The sequence below is a fragment of the Brassica rapa genome, chromosome A05, assembly GCF_000309985.2.
Source record: "Brassica rapa cultivar Chiifu-401-42 chromosome A05, CAAS_Brap_v3.01, whole genome shotgun sequence".
Classification (NCBI taxonomy): Eukaryota; Viridiplantae; Streptophyta; class Magnoliopsida; order Brassicales; family Brassicaceae; genus Brassica; species Brassica rapa.
Genome location: NC_024799.2, coordinates 1,984,182 through 2,009,592, shown reverse-complemented (window position 1 = coordinate 2,009,592; position 25,411 = coordinate 1,984,182). Strand labels below are relative to the sequence as shown.

General features: G+C 39.0%; 10 protein-coding genes and 1 long non-coding RNA gene across 14 annotated transcripts; 7 read left to right on the top strand and 4 right to left on the bottom strand.

Moving 5' to 3' along the window:
• Positions 1 to 1,632: 1,632 nt before the first annotated feature.
• LOC103866746 (formin-like protein 2) lies at positions 1,633 to 4,656 on the bottom strand. The gene is made up of 4 exons (XM_009144723.3): positions 3,308 to 4,656; positions 3,030 to 3,223; positions 2,697 to 2,956; positions 1,633 to 2,630 (listed from the first exon to the last, which is right to left on the bottom strand). Exons 1-4 carry the CDS (start codon positions 4,597 to 4,599, stop codon positions 1,803 to 1,805), a joined length of 2,574 nt encoding a protein of 857 aa, XP_009142971.1. The 5' UTR covers positions 4,600 to 4,656; the 3' UTR covers positions 1,633 to 1,802.
• LOC117134276 lies at positions 4,524 to 22,614 on the top strand. Its single transcript, XR_004458513.1, has 2 exons — positions 4,524 to 4,737; positions 22,350 to 22,614. It is a non-coding gene; the product is annotated as an uncharacterized LOC117134276 (long non-coding RNA).
• Positions 8,056 to 9,795, top strand: LOC103866737 (protein FAM133). The gene is made up of 5 exons (XM_009144712.3): positions 8,056 to 8,262; positions 8,812 to 8,913; positions 9,113 to 9,251; positions 9,325 to 9,395; positions 9,473 to 9,795. The coding sequence occupies exons 1-5, from the start codon at positions 8,170 to 8,172 to the stop codon at positions 9,695 to 9,697; spliced, it is 630 nt and encodes a 209-aa protein (XP_009142960.1). The 5' UTR covers positions 8,056 to 8,169; the 3' UTR covers positions 9,698 to 9,795.
• LOC103866738 (mitogen-activated protein kinase 6) lies at positions 9,773 to 12,159 on the bottom strand. The gene is made up of 6 exons (XM_009144713.3): positions 11,817 to 12,159; positions 11,483 to 11,612; positions 10,954 to 11,091; positions 10,540 to 10,872; positions 10,284 to 10,464; positions 9,773 to 10,205 (listed from the first exon to the last, which is right to left on the bottom strand). The coding sequence occupies exons 1-6, from the start codon at positions 12,032 to 12,034 to the stop codon at positions 10,027 to 10,029; spliced, it is 1,179 nt and encodes a 392-aa protein (XP_009142961.1). The 5' UTR covers positions 12,035 to 12,159; the 3' UTR covers positions 9,773 to 10,026.
• On the top strand, positions 12,776 to 13,989 carry LOC103866740. Of its 2 annotated transcripts, none has more exons than XM_009144714.3 (2): positions 12,776 to 12,870; positions 13,533 to 13,975. In XM_009144714.3, the coding sequence occupies exon 2, from the start codon at positions 13,554 to 13,556 to the stop codon at positions 13,755 to 13,757; it is 204 nt and encodes a 67-aa protein (XP_009142962.1). In that variant the 5' UTR covers positions 12,776 to 12,870; positions 13,533 to 13,553; the 3' UTR covers positions 13,758 to 13,975. The 2 variants fall into 2 exon arrangements, with proteins under 2 accessions (XP_009142962.1, XP_033148386.1); XM_033292495.1 differs by having other exon boundaries at positions 12,816 to 12,873; positions 13,534 to 13,989.
• Positions 14,170 to 15,780, top strand: LOC103866741 (U5 small nuclear ribonucleoprotein 40 kDa protein). 2 transcript variants are annotated; one of them, XM_009144716.3, is made up of 3 exons: positions 14,170 to 14,309; positions 14,576 to 14,582; positions 14,653 to 15,780. In XM_009144716.3, the coding sequence occupies exon 3, from the start codon at positions 14,654 to 14,656 to the stop codon at positions 15,656 to 15,658; it is 1,005 nt and encodes a 334-aa protein (XP_009142964.1). In that variant the 5' UTR covers positions 14,170 to 14,309; positions 14,576 to 14,582; position 14,653; the 3' UTR covers positions 15,659 to 15,780. The 2 variants fall into 2 exon arrangements, with proteins under 2 accessions (XP_009142964.1, XP_009142963.1); XM_009144715.3 differs by lacking the exon at positions 14,576 to 14,582 and having other exon boundaries at positions 14,177 to 14,309; positions 14,652 to 15,780.
• On the bottom strand, positions 15,660 to 16,829 carry LOC103866742 (molybdopterin synthase catalytic subunit). Of its 2 annotated transcripts, none has more exons than XM_009144719.3 (2): positions 16,713 to 16,829; positions 15,660 to 16,387 (listed from the first exon to the last, which is right to left on the bottom strand). In XM_009144719.3, the coding sequence occupies exon 2, from the start codon at positions 16,290 to 16,292 to the stop codon at positions 15,762 to 15,764; it is 531 nt and encodes a 176-aa protein (XP_009142967.1). In that variant the 5' UTR covers positions 16,293 to 16,387; positions 16,713 to 16,829; the 3' UTR covers positions 15,660 to 15,761. The 2 variants fall into 2 exon arrangements, with proteins under 2 accessions (XP_009142967.1, XP_009142965.1); XM_009144717.3 differs by having other exon boundaries at positions 16,598 to 16,805.
• Positions 16,760 to 19,512, top strand: LOC103866743 (cysteine synthase, chloroplastic/chromoplastic). Its single transcript, XM_009144720.2, has 10 exons — positions 16,760 to 17,289; positions 17,398 to 17,507; positions 17,581 to 17,638; positions 17,713 to 17,976; positions 18,135 to 18,272; positions 18,355 to 18,406; positions 18,493 to 18,572; positions 18,714 to 18,773; positions 18,875 to 18,955; positions 19,198 to 19,512. The coding sequence occupies exons 1-10, from the start codon at positions 17,035 to 17,037 to the stop codon at positions 19,288 to 19,290; spliced, it is 1,191 nt and encodes a 396-aa protein (XP_009142968.1). The 5' UTR covers positions 16,760 to 17,034; the 3' UTR covers positions 19,291 to 19,512.
• LOC103866744 (jacalin-related lectin 24) lies at positions 19,606 to 20,673 on the top strand. Its single transcript, XM_009144721.2, has 2 exons — positions 19,606 to 19,921; positions 20,005 to 20,673. Exons 1-2 carry the CDS (start codon positions 19,658 to 19,660, stop codon positions 20,317 to 20,319), a joined length of 579 nt encoding a protein of 192 aa, XP_009142969.1. The 5' UTR covers positions 19,606 to 19,657; the 3' UTR covers positions 20,320 to 20,673.
• LOC103867743 (jacalin-related lectin 24) lies at positions 20,911 to 22,244 on the top strand. Its single transcript, XM_009145837.2, has 2 exons — positions 20,911 to 21,411; positions 21,484 to 22,244. The coding sequence occupies exons 1-2, from the start codon at positions 21,154 to 21,156 to the stop codon at positions 21,802 to 21,804; spliced, it is 579 nt and encodes a 192-aa protein (XP_009144085.1). The 5' UTR covers positions 20,911 to 21,153; the 3' UTR covers positions 21,805 to 22,244.
• Positions 22,104 to 24,806, bottom strand: LOC103866745 (stearoyl-[acyl-carrier-protein] 9-desaturase, seed specific, chloroplastic). Its single transcript, XM_009144722.3, has 3 exons — positions 24,554 to 24,806; positions 23,021 to 23,525; positions 22,104 to 22,952 (listed from the first exon to the last, which is right to left on the bottom strand). Exons 1-3 carry the CDS (start codon positions 24,691 to 24,693, stop codon positions 22,392 to 22,394), a joined length of 1,206 nt encoding a protein of 401 aa, XP_009142970.1. The 5' UTR covers positions 24,694 to 24,806; the 3' UTR covers positions 22,104 to 22,391.
• Positions 24,807 to 25,411: the final 605 nt, after the last annotated feature.

Below are 25,411 nucleotides of genomic sequence, written 5' to 3'. Positions count from 1 at the left end.
AAAAAAATTCCAAAATTTTCATTTTTTTAAAAACAAAATCCAAATTTTTAAAAATTATAATAAAATGCAAAAAATTAAAGTTAGAATTATCAACTTTTTATGTGTGTATAATTAATTTCAACTTTTAGCAAATGTATTAAAAAAAATTGAAAATTTTGGAAGATTTTTTATTTTTTTGAAAAGAAAAAATAAAATTTTATTTTCTATTTTAATTTCAAAATTAATTTTATAAAAAATTTCTTTATTTTTTCAATTTTTTGGAATTTTAAAGATCTTTTTAAGTTTTTAGAAAATTTTGGAAGAGTTTTTATTTTTTAAAAAGAAAAATAAAATCTTATTTTTAATTTTAATTTCTAAATTAATTTTATAAAAATCTTCTTTATTTTTTAATTTTTTGGAATTTTAAAGATCTTATTAAGTTTTTAGAGAATTTTTTATATTTAATATGTACCAAATAAAAATAAACATGTTAGTAAGTACATTGAAAGTGCCAGTAGCCCAGTGGTAAAATACCTTCCCATTTAACCAACCAACCTGGGTTCGAATCCAGGGGTTTACATATTTTTAATTTCGAATCGTGTAAAACGACGTCGTTTCATCTCATTTGAAAACGACGTCGTTTCACTTAACGTCAACAATAAACGACGTCAAATATTTCTGTTAAATTTGTTGACGGCGTGCTAAATTGGTAAGTCAGCGAAAACATTGTTAATTAATTCTAAAGTCAATGAAAGTTTGGTGTTTTTTTGGCCAGCCCTAAAGTTTATGTTTGTTTTGGCAATTCGTGTAAAGTTGAGGTTTTTTTTGGCCGAATTCCCGTTTTCTTTCCGTTAGTAATGTTGTTAAGGTGACATCAGATTGTGACGCAATTGATGGCGTCAAAGAAACATATATCTGAATGATTTGAGTTGTTCCATTGTAAAATAGCTTCTCAAGACTATCAGTCTTGCTCACTTCGGTATATCCTGAAGCGATGTGATTAGGGTGCTCTGTTGTCTTTTGTTCTGAATTTAATTAACACTATGATAACCGTATAAGGTCTATCTTGGTCTTAATTCTTCAGTTTCTTAGGAGTTTTTTTTTTAAAAAAAATGTGCGGCTTATAAGAACAAACCAGCTTTCTAGCGATTCTGGTTCAACTTTGTTGTAACTAAACCTTCGTTCTATGAATGATGTTTACAATTTAGCAACAAAAAAAAGAAGGTTATCAAGACAAAGGAAACAACCTTACTTAAATAAAATTTTGACTCCTTGTGGATATGATTAAACACAAATTGTGTGGCAGAGTTGTTAAGAAAAAAAAACATGTTCAAATGAAACAGAGATGGTAAATCCCTAGAAAACCTACATCCCAAATGCACGAGGTAGAAGAAGATGATGACCATTCATGATGATGATTAATGAATGAGAGAGAGCTAGGCTCCATCTGCCGAGGTTGACAACAACTGGTCTGTCTACCACGGATGGACTAACAATGACCAAGCCCAACGATTTTTAATGAATGGTATCAATTATAAAGGCCCAATATCGAGGGCCCACTCATAAAATCATTTTCCCGCCATCTTTATATTTCGTCAATAAATACATCTGCACGTGACATAAACACGTCAATATCTAACATACAGAACTCGATAGCAACTTGCACAATCCGACAGAAACACTTTTCAAATTCTAATAACTTTCGTTACAAAATTCTCACCTATCAATATTTAAATAAATACACATAACATGTTTCTTCAGCACGTACGGATCACATGAAACCAAAACACACACTAGAATGCAACCGAACCAATCGTTTTCACTTAGAACAAGTCTTCATCTTCTTGGTTGCCTAAAGAACCCGAGTGACTCTTCTCTGAGTTGTTGTCATTGTTAGCCACGGGGAAAAGCGGCGTGACGACCTGATTAGACACTGAAGCTCGTGGCACGGAACCATACACTGTTCTCTCGTTTACACGACCGACTTCTTTACACACTTGATCAAGAACCGTCAGAAAGTCTCTGACCACGGTGAATATACGAGAAGGATGAGACTCCGAGTTCCCGTGGAAGTACTCTGTCACTTCTTTAACCATCTTCATGACACTATCTCCATGTGACTGTACCTCTGTGATCTCCTTCTCAGCTTTGTTCAAGAACGAGTTCATCGAGTCCAAGAACCTCTCTACACCTGTCTCTTGCTTCAGCTCCATGATTACTTCCTTAACTTTCGTTATCCCCTTGGAGAGTTCAGCTGCTTCGTCGCTGAGGGAAGTTGAGTCCATCGCAGCTGCTTTCTTGACGTTTGTTAACTGAGAGCTGAGAGTTGAAACAACTTGCAACCCAAGTTTCTTCAGCTCTAGGTCGTCTTGGAACGCTGATTGCTCGGCCATGTTGACGCCTACAGGGCTTTGAGTTGGAGTAGTGGAGACGCGAGCTCCTTCTGATTTTATGATCTCTTGAACCACAAAGTGCAGCAAGGTTGTCTTCCCATCTGCTCCTTTGATATCCACCAGCTTCAAGAGTGTGTCAAGCTTGAAAGCGTGCGCGTCTCCTCTGTTAGTCCCTATATTCATCCGGTTCCCCGTCTTGAGAACCGCTTCTAGAAGCTTCAAGAACATCCTAGTGTTCCTCAACTCACCACAAGCAGCCTGAAAAGTTTTAAATGTTCAGTTTCTTTAGCATAAGACTAATGAGAGGGCAAGTAGAGGTGTTACCTCGAGGGTGTGGAAGGATCTTTTAAGGTACTCGGTTTCTGATTCGAAGTTGACAATGTAAAGCATTGCGTTGATCCTCTTGAACGCCAAAGGAATGTTGAGCAATGCTCTGAGGAATCTCTCTGCAGGTCCAGTTTTGGAAGGAGATGACTCATCATCATCATCCTCTTTAAGCTCCTTAAGCTTGTCTTCCTCTTCTTTGGTAGGTGCCATCTTAAGCAGGCATTGGAGTAGCTCTGATCCAAGCGCATCCGAGTTACCTGATTCATCAACAACACAAATGTCATGGTAACTTGTGCATTAGTAACAAGAGAGTGGGGGTATGATTATCACCTTCTACAAGAGCTTCACACACTTCATCAGCAGTTACATTAAGAGCTCTAAGCAAAATAGCAATGTTGTGTGACTTTCTTGGATCAAGAAACTGATGACTTGTAGATTGAACAACATCTGTAGTAACAGACTCTTTTGTTCTTGAAGTTGGATCATTAGCTCTGAACAATGTCTCTATCATTTCTTCATTCACTCTACAAAAATACCAAAGAATCATCTTAGCCACGTAAGCAAGAGAAGTAAAGATTAAAGATTTCAACTTGTTTATGTGATCTTACTGGAAAGAGTTTGACTTGATTTGGTCCCACACAGTAACACGGCTCGAGCTTGCTCTAACTTTGTCCCAGTGTAAAGGCTTCAACTTTGGTTTAAAGGTCTCATCTTTCTCCTCCGAAACAGAGTTGGTAACCGGAAGCACATGAATCTGCGGCGGAGGGGGAGGTGGCGGTCTTGTCGGAACGGGTTTCTTCGAAACGCTGCCGTTTGAGCTGTTCAGCGAGAGACGAGGACTAAGAGAAGACTTGGGAGGTTTCAAACTTGTTCCCGGAGAGCCCGAGTTCTTGACACGTGGCGGGCTCTGCTTACGAACCGGAGAACCTCTCGGAGAGTAAAACTCGTCGTTTTCGTTGTCGTCTCCGTCAAAGTCTTGTCCTTTAGGATTCAACAGCTCGGTGCTTCTGTAGTTAGGAGTGTAAACCGGAAGCTTCGGTAGAGGAGGGAGAGGACGGAGCTCCGGGGAGCCTAGCTTCTGGTACTGCGAGTAAGAGGGAGTAGAGGAGGAAGAGCCCTGAGCTGGTGGTAACTCCAAGACGCCGGCGACGCTTCCGGGAGACTTCTGCTGGTCTACTAAACCGGAGTTAACCAGAGTGCCCAAGTAGAGAAACTCGGAGGAGGTGTTGGAGGAAGTGTACTTCGGCGGCTGTTTGTGTTTCAAAGGGACGTCGGAGGGAGCGGCGTTGAAGAGGTGGCGAGCGTCTGTTTTTGTGGATTTGGCGGGGGAGGCGCGACGGCGGCGGCGGCGGAGGAAGATGGTGGCGACGGCGAGGAGAGAGAGGAGGATGGCGGCGGAGACGACGGCGATGGTTATGGCGAGGAGTTTGGCTACGTGGGGGTTGCTGTTGTGAGGTTTGTTGTGGGTTGGGAAGACGAGGGAGGAGATGTTGGCGGGGAAAGTGGGGACTGGAGCTCGGTGTGGAGGAGATGGGGATGGTGGGGGGTGAGAGGTGGGTGAGGATGGGTCGGAAGATGGGAAGAATGTGTTTGGATGGGGCGGAGATGGCGGAGGAGGAGGTGGAGGTGGAGGGTTTGAGGCTGAGGAGAAAGGGTGTTTCTCGTGAGGTGGAGGCGTCTCTGGATGGTTCTTGTGGTGGTGGTGGGAGCGTGGGGAAGGCGAGGGGGGTTCGGAGGAGGGTGGTGGTGGTTGATACGGCGGTGGAGCGGCGGTGGGGATTGGGAAGAAGGGTTGGTGGAGTAAGTGGCGAGAGTGGAGACGTTGATCGGCGGAAGAGGAGGAGGAAGAGAAGAGGAACAAGATGGTAGCAAAACGGAGGAGGGAGGGTATTCTAGACATTTCGTCAAGCTCTCTGGTTTTTTTTTCCTAGGGCTTGTTGTTGTTGTTGCTGTATTCAAAATCTGACAGTGGGGAGAAAAGAGAGAGAGTGAAGAAGCCTTTGGTTTGGTCAATGAAGAGAGAGAGAGAGAGAGAGAGGTTTGGTCTTTACGAGAGAAGGTTTGGTCTTTACGAGGGAACAGTAAGTATATGTGTCACAATTGTTTAAATTCGTTTAACTCTTCTTCGTATTTGATCTGATTGCGAAATGCCGAAAATGGTAGTTCATCTTTTTATTTTTCTTTATTTATTTCCATGTTCCTTAATTCTATCAAAAAGCTTTAAAAGAGTTTCTGTAAATCGAATTAATAATTTTGGTTCAGAACAAAACTTAAATGAGATGTTGGGTTGGACCATTTGTTAGCAGATAGATCAATTTTCGATAATAATGATTGCTCTAATAATGGACATCTTTCCCAACATGTTTTCTTCAGTTGAAAGCAATTAATTTTCATCGGATTTTTTTAACGATTAAGACGGTTAATTAGGACCCTTTTTCTGTTAATTACCACACGTTAGTGGTACCTTGATTGTGACTTGTTCACTACCAAAATTAGTTGAACATTATGGTTTTCTTCTAGTTCCTGTTGTTATGTTCCTTGAAAAATATAGTGAATGCAAAGAAAAGACTATTTTAACTTGCTGGAGACTGGAGTACAAGTAGTGAAAATAATAGTGATGGCTCATGAAAATCTTCGGGACGGTGCTAAATAGCAAAGTCAGCATTTTCTCCCAACATAACTACACTGAATCTGTAATAAATAAACCGAATTTATTGAAAACAAACAAAAAACAATAATTTTTGTTATCATCTTAATTTTGTTAGTTTCAATAATAATAACAAAAAATATTTCACGGTAAATATTTATATTTATAGCATTCACTCTTTTCTTACAATGCATTTTACAAAATATATGCCTAAACACATAACATAAATCTTAATTCGTTTTATCATTTGCATGAATCTATTAAGTATCGTAGCATTTCAAATCTTAAAGGGACATATAGAAATATTTTTTATGTGGATGTAATGTCATATGTTCTACTATTATGCATAAAGAGGTCTTTAGAGCGTTTGACATATAAAGTATTCATTGGAGCCTCCTTATTCAACAAACTTTTTATGCTAAGAACTTATGCAACGAGCTTGTAATTAACAGCACTTTGCACTACATTGCATTTCACTTAAGCGAGAGTATGGCTCCAGTCCGTATTCGGTACGATTCAATGTCACAGAGGCGTTACATGTACGATGATATAATGCAGAATGGCCTATAGATTTTTTTGGTCGGCCGCTACTCTTCATTTATTGTTTTTCATGAGGACCATAACTTATAGAATAAGCACAGTACACGAATTATTTTTACACGTATATGGAAATTGATGCACTTTTGACATAGCAGAAGAACAAACTCGTGAAGTATAAGACAGATACCATGAAGTAAAATATGACAGTAAAAGAATGAACGGAGAAAAATTACTTAGATTTTTCCTTTTTGACATGATTAATGAATGCAACCAAAATGATAGTAAACTAATGATTATATTTTGATGATAATATTCTCTTTGTTTTCGTGAATAAATTATTTTTTGCATGTAATTAAACCACTGCTATCAAATTAATTAGTTCCTCAAATTTTATTTTATTAAGAAAATGTTATCAATGTAGACCACACTATGACATATTTTGTTTAGATCAAATACAAAATAAAGCTTGAGGAACTAATTTTCTATCATATTATTTCATAAATTATCAATGAGAATTCAAGTTATGTTTATAAAAACAAAAATAGGAAAACCTAAACTGAGAGAAATGATGAGGAGATTGAAAAAAAATTATGATGGGTAAATATCCAATATACTGTATACAACAACAAAAGACAAGTTTAGCACAGAGATTTTTTGCATTATATTATCACAATTAAACAAAACAAGAAGTGTTGGGAGTTGCATCATTTTCCACTTCTCCAAAGATTCTCTTCTTTCTTCTTCTTAATCTTAAGTTAAGTTTTACTACTACCGTTTTATTTTCGTTTGTTTTTGAAATTTCACTTCCGACTTCTGCAATCTACTATAATCAACTACAATTATTTCGTGTGACATGGCTGTGTTTATCCGAGGTTGGTCCGTTCTAGTCAGGTCAACAAAGTATGAAACCTTATAAATCATCATTCTTTAATATTCTATGCATACTTTTGATTGATTAATTAATAAGCCACTAGTAGGGGAAGCAAACATTCCGCCTGTTTGAGAGAAAGGTTCACTGCTACTAAACAATCCTCAGGGTAAGATTAAATATACAAGAGCGTCAAAACGACAACGTAGAACAGAATCGTCGGTGAGAAATAGTCCGACCAACAAAAACTGAGTGCATAAAGAGCGTACAGAGCAAGACGACGAAGGCATTTTACTGTAAACCCGTGATACACGCAAATCCAGGATGTTCAGCTGTCATTCACTTTTGTTCTCTATTGACACGTGTCAGTCTTCTTCACTCTGTGTTACCTTTATTCTTCACCGGCTATCGCCCATTCCGGTTTCTCAAGGACACAACCCCACACTCCACAAAGCTGTTTTATTACAATGCTACTCTCTCTGCTAAGATTACACCATTACCATCAAAATCATAAAACCAAACTGTATAAATAGAATATGAATCATTCTATCACTATTTATTATTGATTTCAAATGTTTGGGCATCATTTCAAACATGAGTTTTCAATATTCTAAAGAGAACTTTGGAGAGAAAAGCTAAGATTTATGAATTGAAAATAAAAATAAAGCAGGTTGACAAACAAATAATACTATAAAGTTTTCTAATCTATTAAAACTACAGGAGAAAGTAAAAGGAAGCTATTATTATAGTCACTTGTCAGTGATTTGAAAGCTAGATATTTCAAAATTTACAAGTGTGTATAAGCAACTTTTTGAGGGTATTTCTGAGAAGGTGCACCTTTTAGAGTGAATCCTGCTACAAAGACGGGAAGGGCAAAGTCTTTTGCTTAGGATTAGATTGTTATGGAAAATAAAATTTAAAAAGCAAAATTACATTTTAAAAGGAGAAAAAGTAGCAAAAAATATATCAAAAAGACAAAGTCTAGTGCTCCAATACTGCGTCAGCTAGATTTTTCTCTAGATTCATTCCAATAATTCAAGAAAAATAATTACTTTATTTTTTATCTGAAAAGTATCAAAGTGAAAAAGTGAGATAAATGGAAGAAGCCTGTGTATATTTGGCATATTGTATAAGCTCATGCAGATACGAAAGAAGAGTATCAATGGATTACAGAGGCTTTAGGGCCCATTAATAACATACATGGGCCGTTTCTAATGAAACCGGTTTTGTTTTTGGGTCTAAATTGGAATTTTTAATCACAGGTCCCTCTATTTCTCTCGCTCTCTTAAATCGATCCCTTAAGTTCTCTTTCTTGAAACCGTTAAACGTCAAAACCTTACGATTAAACAGAGCTTCTCCTCAATCTCCAGTTTCTGCCCCTTTTCGATTGGAAAGTCTCCAACTTTCTCTCGGCGATGGGGAAGAACCAAGGCTACAAGGCTATGCAGAGAGCCAGAGTCGGCTCTAGCTCCGGCTCCGCCGCGCCCGATGAGATCGAAGACGGCATGGTTTGTACCCTTTCATACTACTACTACCACAATGATTACCTTTGAAACAAATTCAATTGATTTGTTGAATTTGATGAGTTTCGTGTTGATATGTTATTAAAGCTTTGTACTTTCCCCCTCTTTGAAGCATTACATTGTGACCTAGATTTGAAACCTGTAGCTGTCTGAGATCTTACTTGTTAGTTTAGTTAATGTCTGAGATCTTTAGTTGTTAGATATGTAAGTGTTAGTGTAGAATCAGATCTTGTAGCCCTTCAGATAAAGAGTTTCTGTTTTGTTTAAGTTCAAAACATAACAAGATTCTTAGAGCATGTTTAATGGGGTTCTTAGCTTTTTTAGTTAAAAGTTAAGAGACAGGTTCTTATATTCCGCTAAGAACTCCTCCCTAAGACCCCCATTAAACATGCTCTAACTTATTTGGATGAGCAATTTAATTTGGGTGCTGATCTGGTTCTCTATGTGAAGTTAGTATTCATATGGCTTAGATGGTTTTTGTTTTATGGATATTATTATTGGTTACAAAAACATTTCTGATGAGGCGAGTGGCAGGTGGATGGTTCATATCATACACCAGAGTGGCATGCTGCTCGTTTGGCTGGTCTCCAGACCACTCACACCATTACTTGGGAAGAATATAAGAAGAAGCAAAAGGTATTATTAAGCTATCTTCTCTTCATTGTAAAGATTAAGCAATGGTTAGCAACATTAATAATGTCTTCATTGCAAAGCTCTCACCCTCAAACATTAATGTATTGTTGAGAGTTTACTCTTTAACAGGTGCTTTTCATTGTGTTTATGAGTAGAATAAGAATTGTTTCTCACTTTGTATACTTACATGTGACACTCTTAGGACGAAGAGTTGAAGAAGGGGGAGCTTGAAGCAGATACTGATAAACTGATGCGTGAGTATAGAGCTCAGCTGGATGCTGAAAGGGCAATGAAGCTCTCCAAGGGAAGGAACTATATTTCCAGCGACAAATCCAGAAAAGGTATATTGATGGAATGTGGTACAATCTGTGTGATTTGCGTCTTGCTTCTCTAATGTGCCCTGTGATCTTACAGATAAGAAGGAGAGAGATGTCACTGATAGAAAGGACAGAGACTCGAGGAGAAAGAAAAGCAAAAAGAGAAAGGTGCTTTTGCTTATTACAGCTTCTACTGTTGTGTTGTAGGCTTGTAGCTTCTACTAACAGACACATTATATTTGCAGCGTTCGAGAAGGCATTCATCTGACTCGAGCTCCTCTTCAAGCTCATCCTCCGAGTCATCAAGCAGCGACGAAGAGGAATCTAGAAGATCAAGGTCGAGTTCCAAAAGATCCAAAAGGGAGAAGAAACACAAATCTAAAAGCAGACACTCAAGCAAAAGTAGTAAAGATGAGGATGATGGTCCAGTGCCTTTATCGAAATTCTTTGGCAATCTTAAGAAGAGTTGACCACACTTGAAGACTTGAGAGACTTGTGTTGTTTTCATCAAATACTCAATTTGTATTTCAGCAATCTTGACACAATGAAATACTATTTCTTGAGATGATTTAAACTTTGATAAAGTCTTTTATAATTGCAACAAGAAAATGAAGGAAGGCAACTTACAAATACGTAGAGAGAAAGAAAAACACCAAAAGAAACTAAAAGTTTGAGCCCCATTGATCAGAAGCATCTCTCTCACAGGTGTATGCACAAAAGACAAACAATGGTGAGCTTTTGTCTTTTCAAGAATCTTGTCCAAATCAAACCAAACCTCATTCTCCCAAATGCTGTTACTTCAAACTATTTGCTGATACTCTGGATTGAAAGCAAGCGCCTCGCGGTAGATAAGCTCCTTCATCTGCTCCTCTGAGAGCGCGTGCTGCTCAAAGTCGAAGTTGAAAGGTATGGTGCACTCAGGCTCGTCGCTGATGTCATGTAGTGAATTCAAGTATGGATGCGCCAGAGCGTCTAAAACTAAAATCAAGAATTCAAGAAGATGTGAGGAACTTACTTATTCAAGAATCAATAATAAAGATGATTTTCAGAACTTACCTGTGATTCTCCGTCTAGGATCAAAAGTCAGCATCTTCTCGATAAGATCAATCGCTAGAGGATGAACATTTGGGAACTTATCAGTGAGGGACTGGCGAGGATACGGTGGGAGTTGTTTAATGTATCGCTTTGCGTTTTCGTTCAAGAACTCAAGCTCTTCTTCTGATGGAGTTCCTATGAGCTGCAACAAAACAAAAAGTCTATATTATCAGGTCTTTGTTGTCAGCTTAACAAAGAAAGGTTACTAGTTAGTTACCTCCATGAGCAAGCGCAGCTGATGAACATGATCACGTCCAGGAAAGAGCGGTTTACGGTCCATTAACTCCATGAAAATGCAACCAACAGACCAAACATCGATCGCTGCAGTGTAGTCAGAAGAGTTTAGAAGCAGCTCTGGCGCACGGTACCATCTCGTGACAACGTACTCAGTCATAAAGTCACTCTCGGAGGTGACTCTAGCTAGACCAAAGTCGCAGATCTTCAAGTCGCAGTTGGCGTTGAGGAGGAGGTTGCTCGGTTTCAAGTCGCGGTGAAGCACGTTTGCGGAGTGAATGTACTTCAATCCACGGAGGATCTGGTAAAGAAAATACTGCACATAAAAAGAAATAAAGGTTAATAAGCTATTCTAGTTTTCAAGTCTGGCTTATAGATGAAAAAACTATTCTCAAACCTGACAATGCTCTTCGGATAAACCTTGATTAGACCGTATGATCTGGTGGAGATCAGTGTCCATTAGCTCGTAAGCTATGTAGACATCGTTGAATGCGTTTCTTAGTGGTGGTGGTATTATGTCTCTAATTGCAACAATCTGATTACAAAAAAAAAAAAACAGATGGTTATAGTTTTATTAGTTGGAAATGATTTACACAATGTTCTGTAGATTTTCTTTCTATAAAAAAAAATCTCTTCCCGTAAATGGAAACTACCATAGTTTGGAAATGATCTACACACTGTTTTTTAAAAGTTCGATTTCTATAAAAGTAAAGATCTATTAACGTAAATGGAAGATACCATACCATACACTATAAACTAAGCACTAAACCATATGCACAATACTGTCAACAGGTAATGTAACACATTCATTCACATAGGAATCAAAGTAGATTTTGTGCAAAATCCAGCACCAAATTGGCAGTAACTAAAATCTATGAGCCTATTATGAACAATTTATTTATTTTTTTTTAAAAGAGAAAACTGACATTCTCATGATCCATGTGACGAAGCAGCTTGATCTCACGGAGAGTCCTCTTTGCATCAATCTTATTATCAAAAGCGTTTGCGATTTTCTTAATCGCAACGCTCTCATTCGTTTCAGAGTTCATAGCCGAACTACAAAAAATCAAATAAAACAAAGAGCTTTATATCACAAAAACCAAACATAAGCAATGAAGCTTGAGCTCGAAATGATTGTAATAACCAAAAAAAAGTTTTTATAAATATTTCTGATCAAAGCTGAAAACTTTACCAAAACCCAAATCAAAGAAATTCATTTTAATATCGAAATTAAGAATATTAATTTTATTTTCTTGTTACCAGACGATGCCATAAGCACCCTTGCCAATAGGCATGATGGGAGGCTTATACTTAACGGTGACCTCAAAGATGTTCCCGAATATGTTATACTGAATAAACTTCCCTCCGTGGCTAAGAGTCGCCGGAATATTCTCTATCCCCGGCACCTGAGGAGAAGGGTTAGACGGAGCTTCCGACATCTCTGTATCAGCAGCCGGTTGACCCGCGTTACCGTCCATATGAAGAAGAAAGGAAGAGACTTTCGGGTTTGTGTGGATCAAATGATTGTCGGAAACTGATATGCTTTTGGTTTTTTTTTTTTTGGGTGGTCAATGCAGATCTGAGGAAGAAGAGAAAGTCATGTGCGTGGGTGCGGATCTTTTTATGGGTCTTCTTCTACTTGACCCAACACTGTTGAATCATTTGTTTATTTTAATGGTTAAAGTTCTTCCCTTTTGATGTTAACATTTTTTTTTTTCAAACTAAGAAGATAATAATGTTTTTTTTTTTTTAGTTTGTAGAGTTTCTTGATTTAGATTTGTGATAATCTTGTCATTAACGGTAATACTTTGAATGTAACCTTGTTTGGGTGAAAACAAATCACAAAGTTAACTATAAATAGTAAATGGTATTTGCTATTTTCGGTTTGGTTTTACTTCTTTTTTTTTTTTGCAATCAATCATCATCTTCATAACATGAAACATCTTACGTGTGTAAACCAAATGTAAAGGCATGTAATGGACGGCTGCTTACGACAAAGTTGAGTTACATGTCACAATGACTAGTCACTGTAATCAATCAACCAAAAATAGTTTTAAAATATTAAAATTTCAACGATTCTAAAAATCACGACTTACGATTAGTCGTGCGATCAATCGCACAATCTGTAACATGTTCACATCGAAAACACGATCATTTGTTACAAAATGAAGTACCGGATTCAATTTGATATTGTTCTAGAATATAGGGAGTTTATCCATATTTAACAAAAGAAAGTCCCAAAGAGCGAACAGAACAGAAGATATAAGCTTTGTGTATCCTTCGAGCTTCCGAGTGATCCTTAAACTATCACCAGGTTCCCTTCCATTCGATTTCAATCATGTGATCCTCAGAGTGTTTATATACCGAGGGATTATATGATTTCATTTTGTCATTTTGATCTGTTTTAAGAGCTTTTTGTGGTTAAAAATGTTAGCTTTGGATGTTAAATTAAGGTTACTAATTGCATTTAAATCTGACTTTTGTTAATGGTTGGTTATTGATTGTTGATTGACTCGTTAAAAGGAAGCTAAAAAGTATGTGATTTGCGCTGCTGATTGTTATCTAAACTTTTGAATAATTATGTTAAGCTGATGCGCATGAAGCTGAGCAAATGATTGTCTCTCATTAAGATTTGCTGTCTCATCATATAAAGCAAAAGACCAGTTTCTGTTTTTTGCTGGAATGTTTTTGCAATATATTCAGTTGGTCACATCATCATTATGTTACTCATGATCTTGCTTGCTCTTTGCCTTTCATTTTAACTTGCAAAGTAGTTCCTAAGGCGAGGAATAGCAAATGTAAAATTTACTGTATAAACTATATATGAACTACATACATTTATAGCTCTTTTTGTTACTCATCCTTGATCAGAGTACTGTGGTTGTGTTGATAAATCAATAAGCTAATATTTCTGAGATACTTAGGGTGTCTTCTATAACATGTGACATTTTTAACACACTTTCTTGAACCTCGCAGGTTAGAAAGACTTTGAAAACAATGTCAGGCTTTCCAGGTTTGAGTTTTCTAGGCCCAAAAAGCAAGAACGCGGTTGTAGCGGGAGGCTTGACTGCTTTTGTATTTGGGGTATATTTCTACACAATGAAGGCCGTTGGTGGCACGGACGAGCTTCAGATGGCTATAGACAAGTTTGAAGACCAGAAACAGGTTGAGACCGACCCCAAGGTTCCATCAAAGGCCTGATTATCTTCACTTAGCTTGATGATATGTTTTATCTTTGTGTTCTAAAGTTATTACTTCACGAGACTGGCTCGTTTCTGGAGCATCTATATTTAAAGTCCAATCCTTAAATACAATGGTTAAAGAAGAGAATGTCTGATTAGGACTTTGTTTTGATGTTCTTGATATTGTGTTAACTTTTCAAATTTACAATAATCTTGTACCTAAATGCTTTGTTATAAGGTTTGGTTATCCATAAAGGTCTATTACTCCTTCAAACATCAATAAAAAGAGTTAGAAAAGTGCACATACACACCCCTCTTTGTCTGGCTAAAAAGATGAAAGTGGTGGGTTATTTTGATAGAAATAATTATTATGGGCTCAATTCTATAATTCCTTTAAAATATAAGGGTCTTATCAATAAAATAAATAAACCGACGGAGAATAAAAACAGACTGTTTATTTTCTGAGTCTCTCTCTCTCCTTCTTTCTCACGAGCTTCTTCTCTCCTCTGGGTTTAGGGTTCCGGTAACGACGTTGAGCGCTTTCTACCTTTCTCGCCCTCATCTGACTTAGGTACGTTATCATCTTTCTCCGTAACTCGTCGTAGGTTTGCTCTTATGAACTCTTTCTGCGAGAGATCAAGATCTCTACTTTAGCTCTTTTTTTTTCTTCAAATCTTCAATCTTTTCTGTGTAATCGGAGCTTTATTAGTAATGTGTGTTCTGGGTTTTTACCCCTAAGTACGCTTAGCTTCTAGATTTGCTGTAACTAGTCCAAAGCTACGACCTTTATAGAGAGATCTGGATCTTATCTCCCTAGATTAGTACTCTAACATCAACAAGCTAAAGTTTCAACCTTTTGCTTTTGTGTTTATATAGTTCGAACATTGTGCTGACTCCTTTCCTTGTGGCACAGAGATGGAGATCATGCCAAGAGAGAATGAGAACGCTTTGTCAGCTCCTACTCCCATGGAGTTGGGACCTGGTCCCTATGGGAAGCAGCGGACATCAAGCCTTGAAGCGCCAATCATGCTGCTAACTGGTCACCCGAGCGCTGTCTACACCATGAAGTTCAACCCATCCGGAACTCTAATCGCGTCTGGATCACACGACAGGGAGATTTTCCTCTGGAGAGTCCACGGGGACTGCAAAAACTTTATGGTTCTGAAAGGCCACAAGAACGCTATCCTTGACCTTCACTGGACAAGCGACGGCTCCATGATCGTATCAGCGAGTCCGGACAAAACCGTGAGGGCGTGGGACGTTGAAACTGGGAAACAAGTCAAGAAGATGGCTGAGCATTCGTCCTTTGTGAACTCCTGCTGCCCTACGCGCAGAGGACTGCCTTTGATCATCAGCGGGTCTGATGATGGAACTGCAAAGCTTTGGGATTTGCGTCAGAGAGGAGCTATTCAAACGTTTCCGGATAAGTACCAAATCACAGCGGTGAGCTTCTCTGATGCAGCTGATAAGATCTTCACTGGAGGTGTTGACAATGATGTTAAAGTCTGGGACTTGCGGAAAGGGGAAGCCACCATGACGCTCGAGGGACATCAAGATACCATCACGGGGATGAGTTTGAGTCCTGACGGTTCCTACCTTCTCACCAATGGGATGGATAACAAGCTCTGCGTGTGGGACATGCGTCCTTACGCTCCGCAGAATCGGTGTGTGAAGGTCTTTGAAGGGCATCAGCACAACTTTGAGAAGAACTTGCTGAAGTGTTCGTGGTCGCCTGATGGTACTAAGGTCACTGCTGGTAGCGCGGACCGTATGGTTCATATTTGGGACACAACCACTCGGAGGATTCTCTACAAGCTCCCGGGGCATAAAGGTTCAGTTAATGAGTGTGTGTTTCACCCATCTGAGCCTATCATTGGTTCTTGCAGTAGCGACAAAGATATCTACCTGGGAGAGATCTAAATTGGAGTTTGAAGTCTTTAGATTCAACAATGTGTGTGTTTAAGACATTTTTGCTTATTGAGAGTAGAAAAAAAACTAAAACATTGCTCTTTGCTATAAGTAATCAAGAACTGTTTTCATCTTCTTGTACTCTAACTTTACTTCCACAGCAACTTCTTTTATGTTCTCTCTTCACCAAACCGTCTCTCTTCTCCAGAAACTCACTATTCTCCTTCCAAACCTCTCCATTAGTGTACACCTCCTTCTTCCAAATCGGCACCGTTGCTTTGAGCTCGTCAATCAAGAACTTGCAAGCGTCTAAACCATCCCCACGGTGAACGGATGAAACCGCGATGAACACGCTGGTTTCTCCAACGGGAACTGGTCCTAGACGGTGCGCGATAGCAATCTTGTGGATGTCCCAGTTTGATCTAGCGGCTGTGCAGATGGAGGTGAGGGTTCTTGTGGCCATGGGGACATACGCTTCGTACCTTAGCTCCAAAACTGCTTTGCCCTCGAACATGTCTCTCGTAGTGCCAGAGAATGTCGCTATGGCGCCGGCTTGAGGAGCACTGACGTAGTTGATGTACTTGACTATATCGACTTTGTGACCTTCCTCCAAGATCTCTATAAGATTCTTCTCCTCCGAAGACATCTTTGGTTTCTTCTCAAAACACAGTCTAACGCAAGAGCAGCCTTGTGAAAAGTGTTAAAGGTAAGATTAAACCGAGGTTAAACAGATGATCCAACCTATCAACAACACGATTACTTATCATTAGAAAACACTACTAATCAAACAGACAAGTGGCTTCGTAAGAGGCAAGGCAACATAGAGCAAATGAGAGATCTTCTTTGCCTCAGCCTTATAGCAAGATCACAGCTTTAACTCTAGACCTATGAACACATATCAAAGAATCGCCAAACTGGCCAAGTTTTATCGAATCAGAGAAAACAACTTACACACGAAACTAGTTAAAAGGCTTATTCTTGTTGTTCTTGGATAACTTTAACAGCTACACAGAAACAGAACAAAACAGAGAACCAAATGAAAAAATCGGGAGAGATTAAATCTGACCTTTGGGGGGTTAGGTAAGGATAGATGATGAAGAATAATAACATGTGCGCTCCATATTCACCTCCACATCGGCACTAGTAAGTTGGTGAGAACGAATCAGACAAAGACAAATCAGAAATGTTTTTTTTTTCCTCAAAGTTTGTTCTTTTCTCCAAATACTCTGTTTTTTTTTATTTACGTTTTTAACCATTTCAAGGAAAGGGAGAGAATCAGTAAAACTTCTTGTAAGCGACGTCGTTTAGGAGCTAATAATCAGTGTCTCTTGTAACCAACCCCAAAGGAGGAAGCAAGAAGCATCTCTCTCTCTCTCTGTGTATCGATCATGGCTGCTGCGACATCTTCCTCTGCTTTCCTCCTTAATCCGTTGACTTCTCGCCACCGTCCTTTCAAATACTCCCCTGAGCTCTCTTCTCTCACCTTATCCTCCAGAAAGGCGGCTACTTTCGATGTTCTCCCGACTCCTCTCTCCCTCAAGAGACAGAGCCAGAGATGTAGTAGCGGTGTTGTGTGCAAGGCTGTGTCCGTCAAGCCCGAAGCTGGGGTTGAAGGTCTCAATATCGCCGAGAATGCCGCTCAGGTTATAGATTGGTGATAAAGTTTCTTACTTTGAGCATAAAGTGTGTGACTTTGACTTCTTTGTCTAATCTTTGTTTTGCACTCTCAATGCCCTATGAATTGATTTCAGCTTATTGGGAAAACTCCAATGGTGTACTTGAACAATATAGTCAAAGGTTGTGTTGCAAGTGTTGCTGCTAAGCTTGAGATCATGGAGCCTTGTTGCAGTGTCAAAGATAGGTTTGTTGTGTAACCAATTTTGATTTATTGGATGGTGGTAGTATCTGAGCTTCTGTTGCTATGGTGGTTTCAGGATTGGGTATAGTATGATTACAGATGCTGAGGAAAAAGGACTTATCACACCTGGAAAGGTAAGCTCATTATTGTTGGTGTTATAAGTTCTCTGATTTATTTATTTATTTTTGTTTGCTGCAAATTTTTCTAGAGTGTTCTTGTGGAATCTACAAGTGGAAACACAGGGATTGGACTTGCGTTTATTGCTGCTTCAAAAGGGTATAAGCTTATCTTGACTATGCCAGCGTCCATGAGTTTGGAAAGACGGGTTCTTCTGAGGGCGTTTGGAGCTGAGCTTGTGTTGACTGAACCTGCAAAGGGTATGACTGGAGCTATTCAGAAGGCTGAGGAAATCTTGAAGAACACTCCTGACTCATACATGCTCCAGCAGTTTGACAACCCAGCCAATCCCAAGGTCTGTGGGTTACTTCCTTTCCCATTATTTTACTCTCTCTTACTGTGACATGAATCATGAGCTAGTCTTATCTCTAGTTAGAGAAACTATAGAAGCTCTTCTGCATTGTTTAAGCTGCAAGGTATCTTTTAGTGTTTTTAATATTAAAGAATATGCAGATTCATTACGAGACTACTGGTCCTGAGATTTGGGAAGATACAAGAGGCAAGGTGGATATATTGGTTGCGGGAATTGGAACTGGTGGAACCATCACTGGTGTTGGTCGATACATTAAAGAAAGGAAACCTGAACTGAAGGTATATAGATAGCCAAGGGGCTTACTGAATCTTATAGTTAGAGATAGGCTTGTTTAATCTAGTTGATGTTTATGTCTACCAGGTCATTGGTGTTGAACCCACGGAAAGTGCCATACTTTCTGGAGGAAAACCAGGTAAGGCATTGATAATTGTTTCCTTGGATCTCTACCACTTTATTCTCTGAAGCTGAAAATGATTTGTCTTGTGTTTTGAAATGCAGGACCTCACAAGATTCAAGGGATTGGAGCTGGATTTATTCCTAAGAATTTGGATCAGACTGTTGTAGATGAATACATAGCGGTAATGATCTGTTTGTTTGGTTCTCTCAAGAACATACTGTCTTATGGTTCCAATTTGGGCAAGACCTGTGAAAGAATAGGATATAGAATGTTTTTAGGGTCTTGAGATTCAAACTTAACCTGCTGCCTTGCTTGTTATCAGATTTCGAGTGAGGAAGCTATTGAATTTGCAAAGCAACTAGCTCTCCAAGAAGGCTTGTTGGTTAGTCTTTATTTATGAGTGGGAACAGTCTTTAAAGGAGAAATGAATTGAATGGTATGAGAAATGTGTGATGATTATTGAACTATTATGACTTTGTTCAGGTTGGTATATCTTCTGGAGCTGCTGCTGCTGCTGCAATCCAGGTGGCAAAGAGACCTGAAAATGCCGGAAAACTCATAGCTGTAAGTCCTAAAACTCTCATCTATGTTCTTCTTCATCGTCTCTTGGTGATTGGAATTGATTTATTAGCTTTTAGTCAGAACGATTCCCTTGTCCTGCATCTGTGACAATCCACAGGATAATTAAATTAGTTCTAGGAGTTATTTACTTAATCTTTTTAGCTAGGCTTGATTAAAATAGTGAGTAATAGATTCACGTGTTTGGCAGAAGTATGATCTGTGTGTTGATGAATGTTTGTTTCCAGGTTGTGTTCCCGAGCTTTGGGGAACGTTACCTCTCGACCCTGCTCTTTCAGTCTATCCGAGATGAGTGCGAGAATATGCAGCCTGAGCTTTGAATCTCTCCTCTGTAATTTCTTGACCAACAAGGAACCTCTTCTTTCGTTTCTTTCTAGTTTCTCATTAAAGACGTCTCTGCAAACAAAATCTCTTCGTCTACTGTATATTTGCATTTTGCAATGTGAAATGTGCAACGCAGTTGGTGTTTTATTAATAAATGCAAAAGCCATAACTGTCCCTTGATATAATTATGAATTTTTAAAAATCTGAAACTGTTCGTATTCGTTGTACTGTATAGTTAATGTATCTTGAAACTTGTGTAGCTTGCTCCCATTGAACCCCATAACTTCAAATGCATGACGAGTCTTTTGAGTATCTTATAAATATGACCTTTCTTGTTATGCCATTTTCTATTCCTTCGAAACTATGGTATCTGCTTCTTCTAGAGAAATGATAAGAGCAGGATCAGTGGGAACAAGAGCGACATATGACGAGCCATACGACTCTGATGGTGAGGAGACAGCTGACACTGAATGGGACGAGAAGGGACGCAACTTCATCTCTCACATATACGTTTCTTACAAACACTTCATAACATCTATTCAGTTTGGTTACTTGAACTGCGAAGATGATGAAGCTCTGACCCTCTCTGCGAAGTTTGGTCACTCTGAGGGACACAGCTTTCGAGCTGTAAGTTTTGTATCAGTTAAAAAAACTGTTTTTTTTTTTTTTTTCTTGTATTAAGCTCATGTGAAGTTAAGTCTCTGATGCAGGTCATACTGAAGGAAGATGAATATGTGACTGGATTGAGTGGAGTACATCGATTTGGAGTGCATGATGGAATAAAAAGTTTGACATTCCACACCAACTGTGGGGAGCATGGACCGATTGGAAGTGTGAATGATAACTCTGAGATTGGTTTCAAGATAGATATCGATCCAGGAATACGTGATAGACGCGAGTTTGGTGGTTTCTTCGGTTCTTACAGTAAGGTTAATCTCTCATCGATTGGTATCTATGTCAGCCCCATTGCTAGGTACGATATGGTTGTTAAACGTGAAAACATTGGACCCTCCAACTCCTCTTAGCAGCCTTCAACAGTGGTCTTGTTCAGTTTGTTGTTGAGTTTTCCCTGAAATAAAGTGTTGTATCAGTGTCATCTTTTTGTCTTTAATAAAGAATATTCTATTATGGATCTAGTAACATCCAACTGCTAATATATGTCTGCCCATCACAGTTCCTGATAAAGCTGTTTAACGTGAAAACGTTTTACCCAAGCAACCACTCTTAACAGAGCTTTACAACAGTTGCTTTGTTCATTTTCCTGTTTGGCTTCCTAATCATCTGATCTGCGCCTAACATTCTATGGAAACGCAAAGGTTACCTAAATTGAGTGTAACTCTGTGGATATGAAACATGAAATATTAGGGTCTCCATTAAACTTAATGCCAAAAGAGCAATATTAATATAGTTGAAAATCTCGGATGACCTCTTGCTCCGGATATTCAAATGGGCCGTAAGATAGGCCCACATCCGTGTGGCCAGTGGGGTGCCTTCCAGCCCGCCTACCACTAGACCACCACCTTGTGGTTAATATAGTTGAAATATTGAAAGCTAATAATTACATCTAAGGCCTGATCCTCTCAACTGCACCGTTCAATAGAAACCTTTTGTATATGTTTCATGGTGTCTATTGTAAACCAGGTTTTGGTCAAACGAAGAGGTCTTCTTAAGCACAATTTTCAAGGGTTCACTTCAATGTCCTATACTTGGAAACTTGTCTAGCTTGCTCCCAATGAACATAAATTTAAATGCATGACGACTCTCCACAGTTCTACCTAACACAGTATCTTATATAATCGTCCTTAGTCTCTCTTTCTCTCTATCCTCCTAACACTACTTTATCTGTATATTATATAGAGATGATACGAGCAGGACATGTAGGGGGAATAGTGACGTGGAACCGTGATGATTTTGCTGAGCTGGGTGTTGAATGGTACGTGCCAGAAGACACTGAATGGGACGAGAAAGGACGGACCATGATCTCTCACATCTACGTTTCTTATGATGCAACCATAACATCTATTCAGTTTGGCTACTATGAAAATGAAGCTCTAGTCCTGTCTGAAAGGCACGGTCCCCCTGACAACCCTGGTAACTTCTCAACGGAGTTTGTGACGGTAAGTTTCTTTTTTTGACTCTTTCGGTAATCTTATGTAGTCATGTTACTTGTCTGATGAAGTTAACCGCAGGTGAAACTGGTTCAAGATGAGTATGTGACTGGATTGAGTGGAAATGAAGACTTGTTAGGAGGAATCTGTAATTTGACGTTTCACACTAACCTTGGGAAGCACGGACCCATTGGAAAGTTCAAGGATAACTATCCAAGTGGTTCCAAAGTTTTTGATTCAGAGATACGTGATCGACGTGGGTTTGGGGGTTTCTTTGGGTCTTACAACTCAAATGGTCTGTCATCTATTGGTATCTATGTGAGTCCCACTGCAAGTTCCGAGAAGGTGGTTGAAAGTGAAAACGTCGGACTAAGTCAACGTCTTGTAGCACCCTTTCAATAGTATTTTGGTTTTGTCTAAAATAATGTAGCTTCAATGGAGCATGCAATGTCCTTGTGTCATCTTTCTATCTCAAGTAATAAAGAGCCTATTTGCCTAAAGTCTCTTTTCTTTTTGGGTTTAGAATATGAAAAGATTTTACTAATGTTCAACAAAATGAAGTAGCTGTGTGAACACTACACTAGTAGCTAAAAATCACACATTGCCAAAACAGCAAATATATTGTTGTTCCACAGATTCACACACTGCCTTTTGAGTACATTTGGTATATGATTCATATAGAAACAGAGGGAAAGCAGAGAGAAGACACAAAAACTAACTTCAACTAGAACAAAACTCCACAGTGAAAACTGAGTACAGACTCAAAACGCTCAACTGTTTTTAACTACCAGAAGTTTACTAAAAGACCAAACATAAGTCACTGAAAGAAACAAACAAAGTTACTAAGACACTGCTTCTCAACTTTGTAACTAGACCAACGAACATTATCAGAAACCATAGTAATCTACACCAACTTCAAGAGCAGACATATCAAATAACGAACGGAGAGAGAGAGAGAAAATGGTTTTATTATGTCTTTTGTCCTTTCTTCAGAGCTGCACTTCTCTGTCATGTATCCAGCTGAAAGGAATCTTAGGTCCTTTCTTGGCTCTTGCTTGAGCTCTCTCATCCAACCTCCTGATTCTCGGAGTCAACCCACATAGATACTCCTGCGCTTTGTTTCCTTCACCCGAAAGCCCACTCAAGCTCTCAATCTTCCACCTCCCGACCAAGAACTCAAGAATGTCCGCATAATCTTTAGCAGTGTAGACACCAAGCCTCTGAGCCACGGAGGAGAAGTTGTCAAAGAGCTTGTCGTCACGCCCATCGTACATCAAGTGAGCAGGCATCGAGATTTTCTTCCTCATCATATCCGCAAAGGCCACCACAGTGCCGTCAGGATCAATCTCAAGAAGCTTCTCAACTATCTTGGTGTAAGCTGTCTCGTGACGCTTCTCGTCTGCAGCTATTGTGCCGCAGATTTGGGCTAGCTTGAGGTCTCCGTGCTCTTTGGCTTGGCGAGCTGTGTTGCCGTGAGAGACGAAGGTGGCTCTTTCTTGGAATGAGGTGTAGATGAAGCCAAGGTAAGGGTTGTTCTCTGTGCGTGGATCCTGTGAAAGTCAACAAAGCGAATTAGTAACTGAGAAGTAAAGATAATTGTCTGAAACTAATCTCTCACCATTCCGGAACCAATCAGGTACTGAATAGTCTTCTCAATCTGCCTCATGTCAACACGACCAGACAAGTAAAGATACTTATTCAAAAGATCACCGTGGCGATTCTCTTCAGCGGTCCAAGCTCTAGTCCAAACGGCCCATGAAGTGGGGCTAGCACCAGTCTCATCCCTTACACCATCCAAAGTGTTCAGCATTGTTTGATAGGTGGGAAGCGCTTCTTCTGTGATCATGTCACCCACCAAGACAACGAAGTAATCATCTGGGAGCTCTCTTGCTCTTTCTCTTAACTCTTTTACCTGGTCTTCGAACCCGTCGGAAGCAGGGTCCGGTAAGAAGTCCTGGGGCTGCCATGACTTCTCCACGTCTTTGAGGTGAGGTAGGAGGTTGTGCTCGGCCCAGTCTTCCATGGATTTGAAGATTTCGATCTTTTGGGGTGGCATTGAGTGCAGGACTTGAACGTGGACTTCCTTAGGGGGAGTGAATGGCTTCTTCAAGCTCTCGACCTCCCTGCATCAAACCAAAGAAATGTATCATCAGCAATTAAAACAAGAACTCTTTTGATTGCATTTGGATAAGCATTCATGTCTACATCAATAAACAGATTAATCCACACACTGAAGATGTTATATATGCATCTATGAATCTATGTTGCAGTTCAATGTTCACTTTTTTTTTTTTGTGGGGTAAAAATGTTAAGAGTTCAATGTTCACTTGGCAATGTGACGCAAACAAACAAGGGACTGAAAGGTGGAGAGACAAAATCTGATAGAGACAAGATAAAAGGCCAAATGTCTTTTTTCAGAAGAGAGTGAACATATTATAAGAAAAGTGTGAAACTTTTGGACGGAAACTATGGAGAGAGGCCACGAAGAATGCATGCATGTCTTCTCAAGGAACCCCTATAACATCCAAAGTAATGTCTTTCAAGAAAGAATACAAACATAAAACTGATATGTTCAAGAATCTCCTCTCAATGCTCAAAAGAAAAAGAAAAAAAAAACTCATCAAATGAATAAGCAACAAGTGAACATGCACACTTCATCGTGAAATATAAACCAGAAAAAAACTTTAAAATAAACATCAACAGATTGAATTTTATATAAACAAAAAAACTATCAAACAAACATCAAAAGATTGGATTTTTTATGCAATAGGAAGTAATATAGTAATAAGAGAGAAATCAGGATTTGGCTAAGAAGGATGTTGAAGTCACTTTCTTCAATGTCTCTTAAGCAATCTAAAGATGCTAGCGAATGTTATGATGTTGTCATCTGAATCGTGTAACGAATCAGATTCAAGAAAGAAGCATTGGCATGAGACAGAGAATAACAGAGGATGGCCCCATCAGTAATCACTAGACCCAGATTAAAAGGCAAATCCTTTGATTGAGCTAACATCGACAGAACATAGATCCATAACCGAACAAACAAGCTAAACCCAGAAACACAGTGAAACAAGGAGCCAAATCTCTTAAAGACAATCGGTAATATTAGCAAATGAAACAAGAGGATGGAGAGAGAGAGAAAGAGACGGACTTGGTGCTGGAGCTGAGAGCAGGGGAAGAAGAGGAAGCGAGGCAGAGGAACTTGGGAGATCTGAAAGTAGAGATTGGCGGACGAGCCGAGGTATGGAGTTTGTAAGGCTGAGATGCCAAAGGGTTAAGCTTCAATGCCATTTTCTTTTTTGATACGAGGTTTGATGAGCGAGTTCTCTCTAAGGCTAATCCTGTCTCTCTCTCTGGCTATCTCTGGTCTTTAAGTTTGAGTTTCGTCCACAGAAAGAGAATATGGGTATGAGAAACAGCGGTGTGAGGGAAGAGTCTACACTCGGAGGAAAGAGAGAGAAGGAAATAAATAATTATTAGCAAAAAAAAGGAAAAATGACGTCATCTATGGTGTGAAAACAAGGTTAAAAAATTAAATTTTGTAGATTATTTTCTATTTTAATCGAACATCAGTTCTAAAATGCCCTCCAGATTCCTCACTATCACATCCTTGTTGTGTCTATATAATTATTTATTATTTTTGGCAGTATCACATGTCGGTAAAGCTATAATTACTATATTTTAGTTTTGATTAGGTGAATTGACTTGTGAGTCCCCTCTTAGTTAACTAAAAAGATGATAAGAGATAGGGGTGGGCACTTTACCCGATATCCGAAGTGGCATCCGAACCCGATCCGAAAAACCCGAACCGAAATCCGAACCGAAGTAGCAAAATACCCGAATGGGTATTGAATAAGAAGAGATTGGATATCCGAACCCGAACGGATAATACCCGAACCCGAATGGATATCCGAAGATAACCGAACATATATATAATTAACCTTATATTTCTATTTTACATCTCTCATTTTATAGAAAATATTTATATTGATACTACACATACTTTAAG

What these genes read in the sequence shown, in the direction of transcription:
- LOC103866741 (XM_009144716.3), top strand. Translation starts at nt 14,654, where the DNA reads ATGGAGATCATGCCAAGAGAGAATGAGAACGCTTTGTCAGCTCCTACT.
- LOC103866738 (XM_009144713.3), bottom strand. Translation starts at nt 12,034, where the DNA reads ATGGACGGTAACGCGGGTCAACCGGCTGCTGATACAGAGATGTCGGAA. An exon ending in GGTGCTTATGGCATCGTCTG is followed by an intron (nt 11,613 to 11,816) that starts GTAACAAGAAAA and finishes GATTTTTTGTAG; the next exon opens with TTCGGCTATGAACTCTGAAA. An exon ending in GTCACATGGATCATGAGAAT is followed by an intron (nt 11,092 to 11,482) that starts GTCAGTTTTCTC and finishes TTTTGTAATCAG; the next exon opens with ATTGTTGCAATTAGAGACAT.
- LOC103866744 (XM_009144721.2), top strand. Translation starts at nt 19,658, where the DNA reads ATGGTATCTGCTTCTTCTAGAGAAATGATAAGAGCAGGATCAGTGGGA. An exon ending in AGGGACACAGCTTTCGAGCT is followed by an intron (nt 19,922 to 20,004) that starts GTAAGTTTTGTA and finishes TCTCTGATGCAG; the next exon opens with GTCATACTGAAGGAAGATGA.
- LOC103866737 (XM_009144712.3), top strand. Translation starts at nt 8,170, where the DNA reads ATGGGGAAGAACCAAGGCTACAAGGCTATGCAGAGAGCCAGAGTCGGC. An exon ending in ATGAGATCGAAGACGGCATG is followed by an intron (nt 8,263 to 8,811) that starts GTTTGTACCCTT and finishes GGCGAGTGGCAG; the next exon opens with GTGGATGGTTCATATCATAC. An exon ending in AGAAAAGCAAAAAGAGAAAG is followed by an intron (nt 9,396 to 9,472) that starts GTGCTTTTGCTT and finishes TTATATTTGCAG; the next exon opens with CGTTCGAGAAGGCATTCATC.
- LOC103866746 (XM_009144723.3), bottom strand. Translation starts at nt 4,599, where the DNA reads ATGTCTAGAATACCCTCCCTCCTCCGTTTTGCTACCATCTTGTTCCTC. An exon ending in ATCAAGTCAAACTCTTTCCA is followed by an intron (nt 3,224 to 3,307) that starts GTAAGATCACAT and finishes GTATTTTTGTAG; the next exon opens with AGTGAATGAAGAAATGATAG. An exon ending in GTGTGAAGCTCTTGTAGAAG is followed by an intron (nt 2,957 to 3,029) that starts GTGATAATCATA and finishes TTGATGAATCAG; the next exon opens with GTAACTCGGATGCGCTTGGA.
- LOC103866743 (XM_009144720.2), top strand. Translation starts at nt 17,035, where the DNA reads ATGGCTGCTGCGACATCTTCCTCTGCTTTCCTCCTTAATCCGTTGACT. An exon ending in GACTTATCACACCTGGAAAG is followed by an intron (nt 17,639 to 17,712) that starts GTAAGCTCATTA and finishes AAATTTTTCTAG; the next exon opens with AGTGTTCTTGTGGAATCTAC. An exon ending in TTGTAGATGAATACATAGCG is followed by an intron (nt 18,573 to 18,713) that starts GTAATGATCTGT and finishes GCTTGTTATCAG; the next exon opens with ATTTCGAGTGAGGAAGCTAT.
- LOC103866740 (XM_033292495.1), top strand. Translation starts at nt 13,554, where the DNA reads ATGTCAGGCTTTCCAGGTTTGAGTTTTCTAGGCCCAAAAAGCAAGAAC.
- LOC103867743 (XM_009145837.2), top strand. Translation starts at nt 21,154, where the DNA reads ATGATACGAGCAGGACATGTAGGGGGAATAGTGACGTGGAACCGTGAT. An exon ending in TCTCAACGGAGTTTGTGACG is followed by an intron (nt 21,412 to 21,483) that starts GTAAGTTTCTTT and finishes AGTTAACCGCAG; the next exon opens with GTGAAACTGGTTCAAGATGA.
- LOC103866745 (XM_009144722.3), bottom strand. Translation starts at nt 24,693, where the DNA reads ATGGCATTGAAGCTTAACCCTTTGGCATCTCAGCCTTACAAACTCCAT. An exon ending in GCTCTCAGCTCCAGCACCAA is followed by an intron (nt 23,526 to 24,553) that starts GTCCGTCTCTTT and finishes GGTTTGATGCAG; the next exon opens with GGAGGTCGAGAGCTTGAAGA. An exon ending in ACCTGATTGGTTCCGGAATG is followed by an intron (nt 22,953 to 23,020) that starts GTGAGAGATTAG and finishes TGACTTTCACAG; the next exon opens with GATCCACGCACAGAGAACAA.
- LOC103866742 (XM_009144719.3), bottom strand. Translation starts at nt 16,292, where the DNA reads ATGTCTTCGGAGGAGAAGAATCTTATAGAGATCTTGGAGGAAGGTCAC.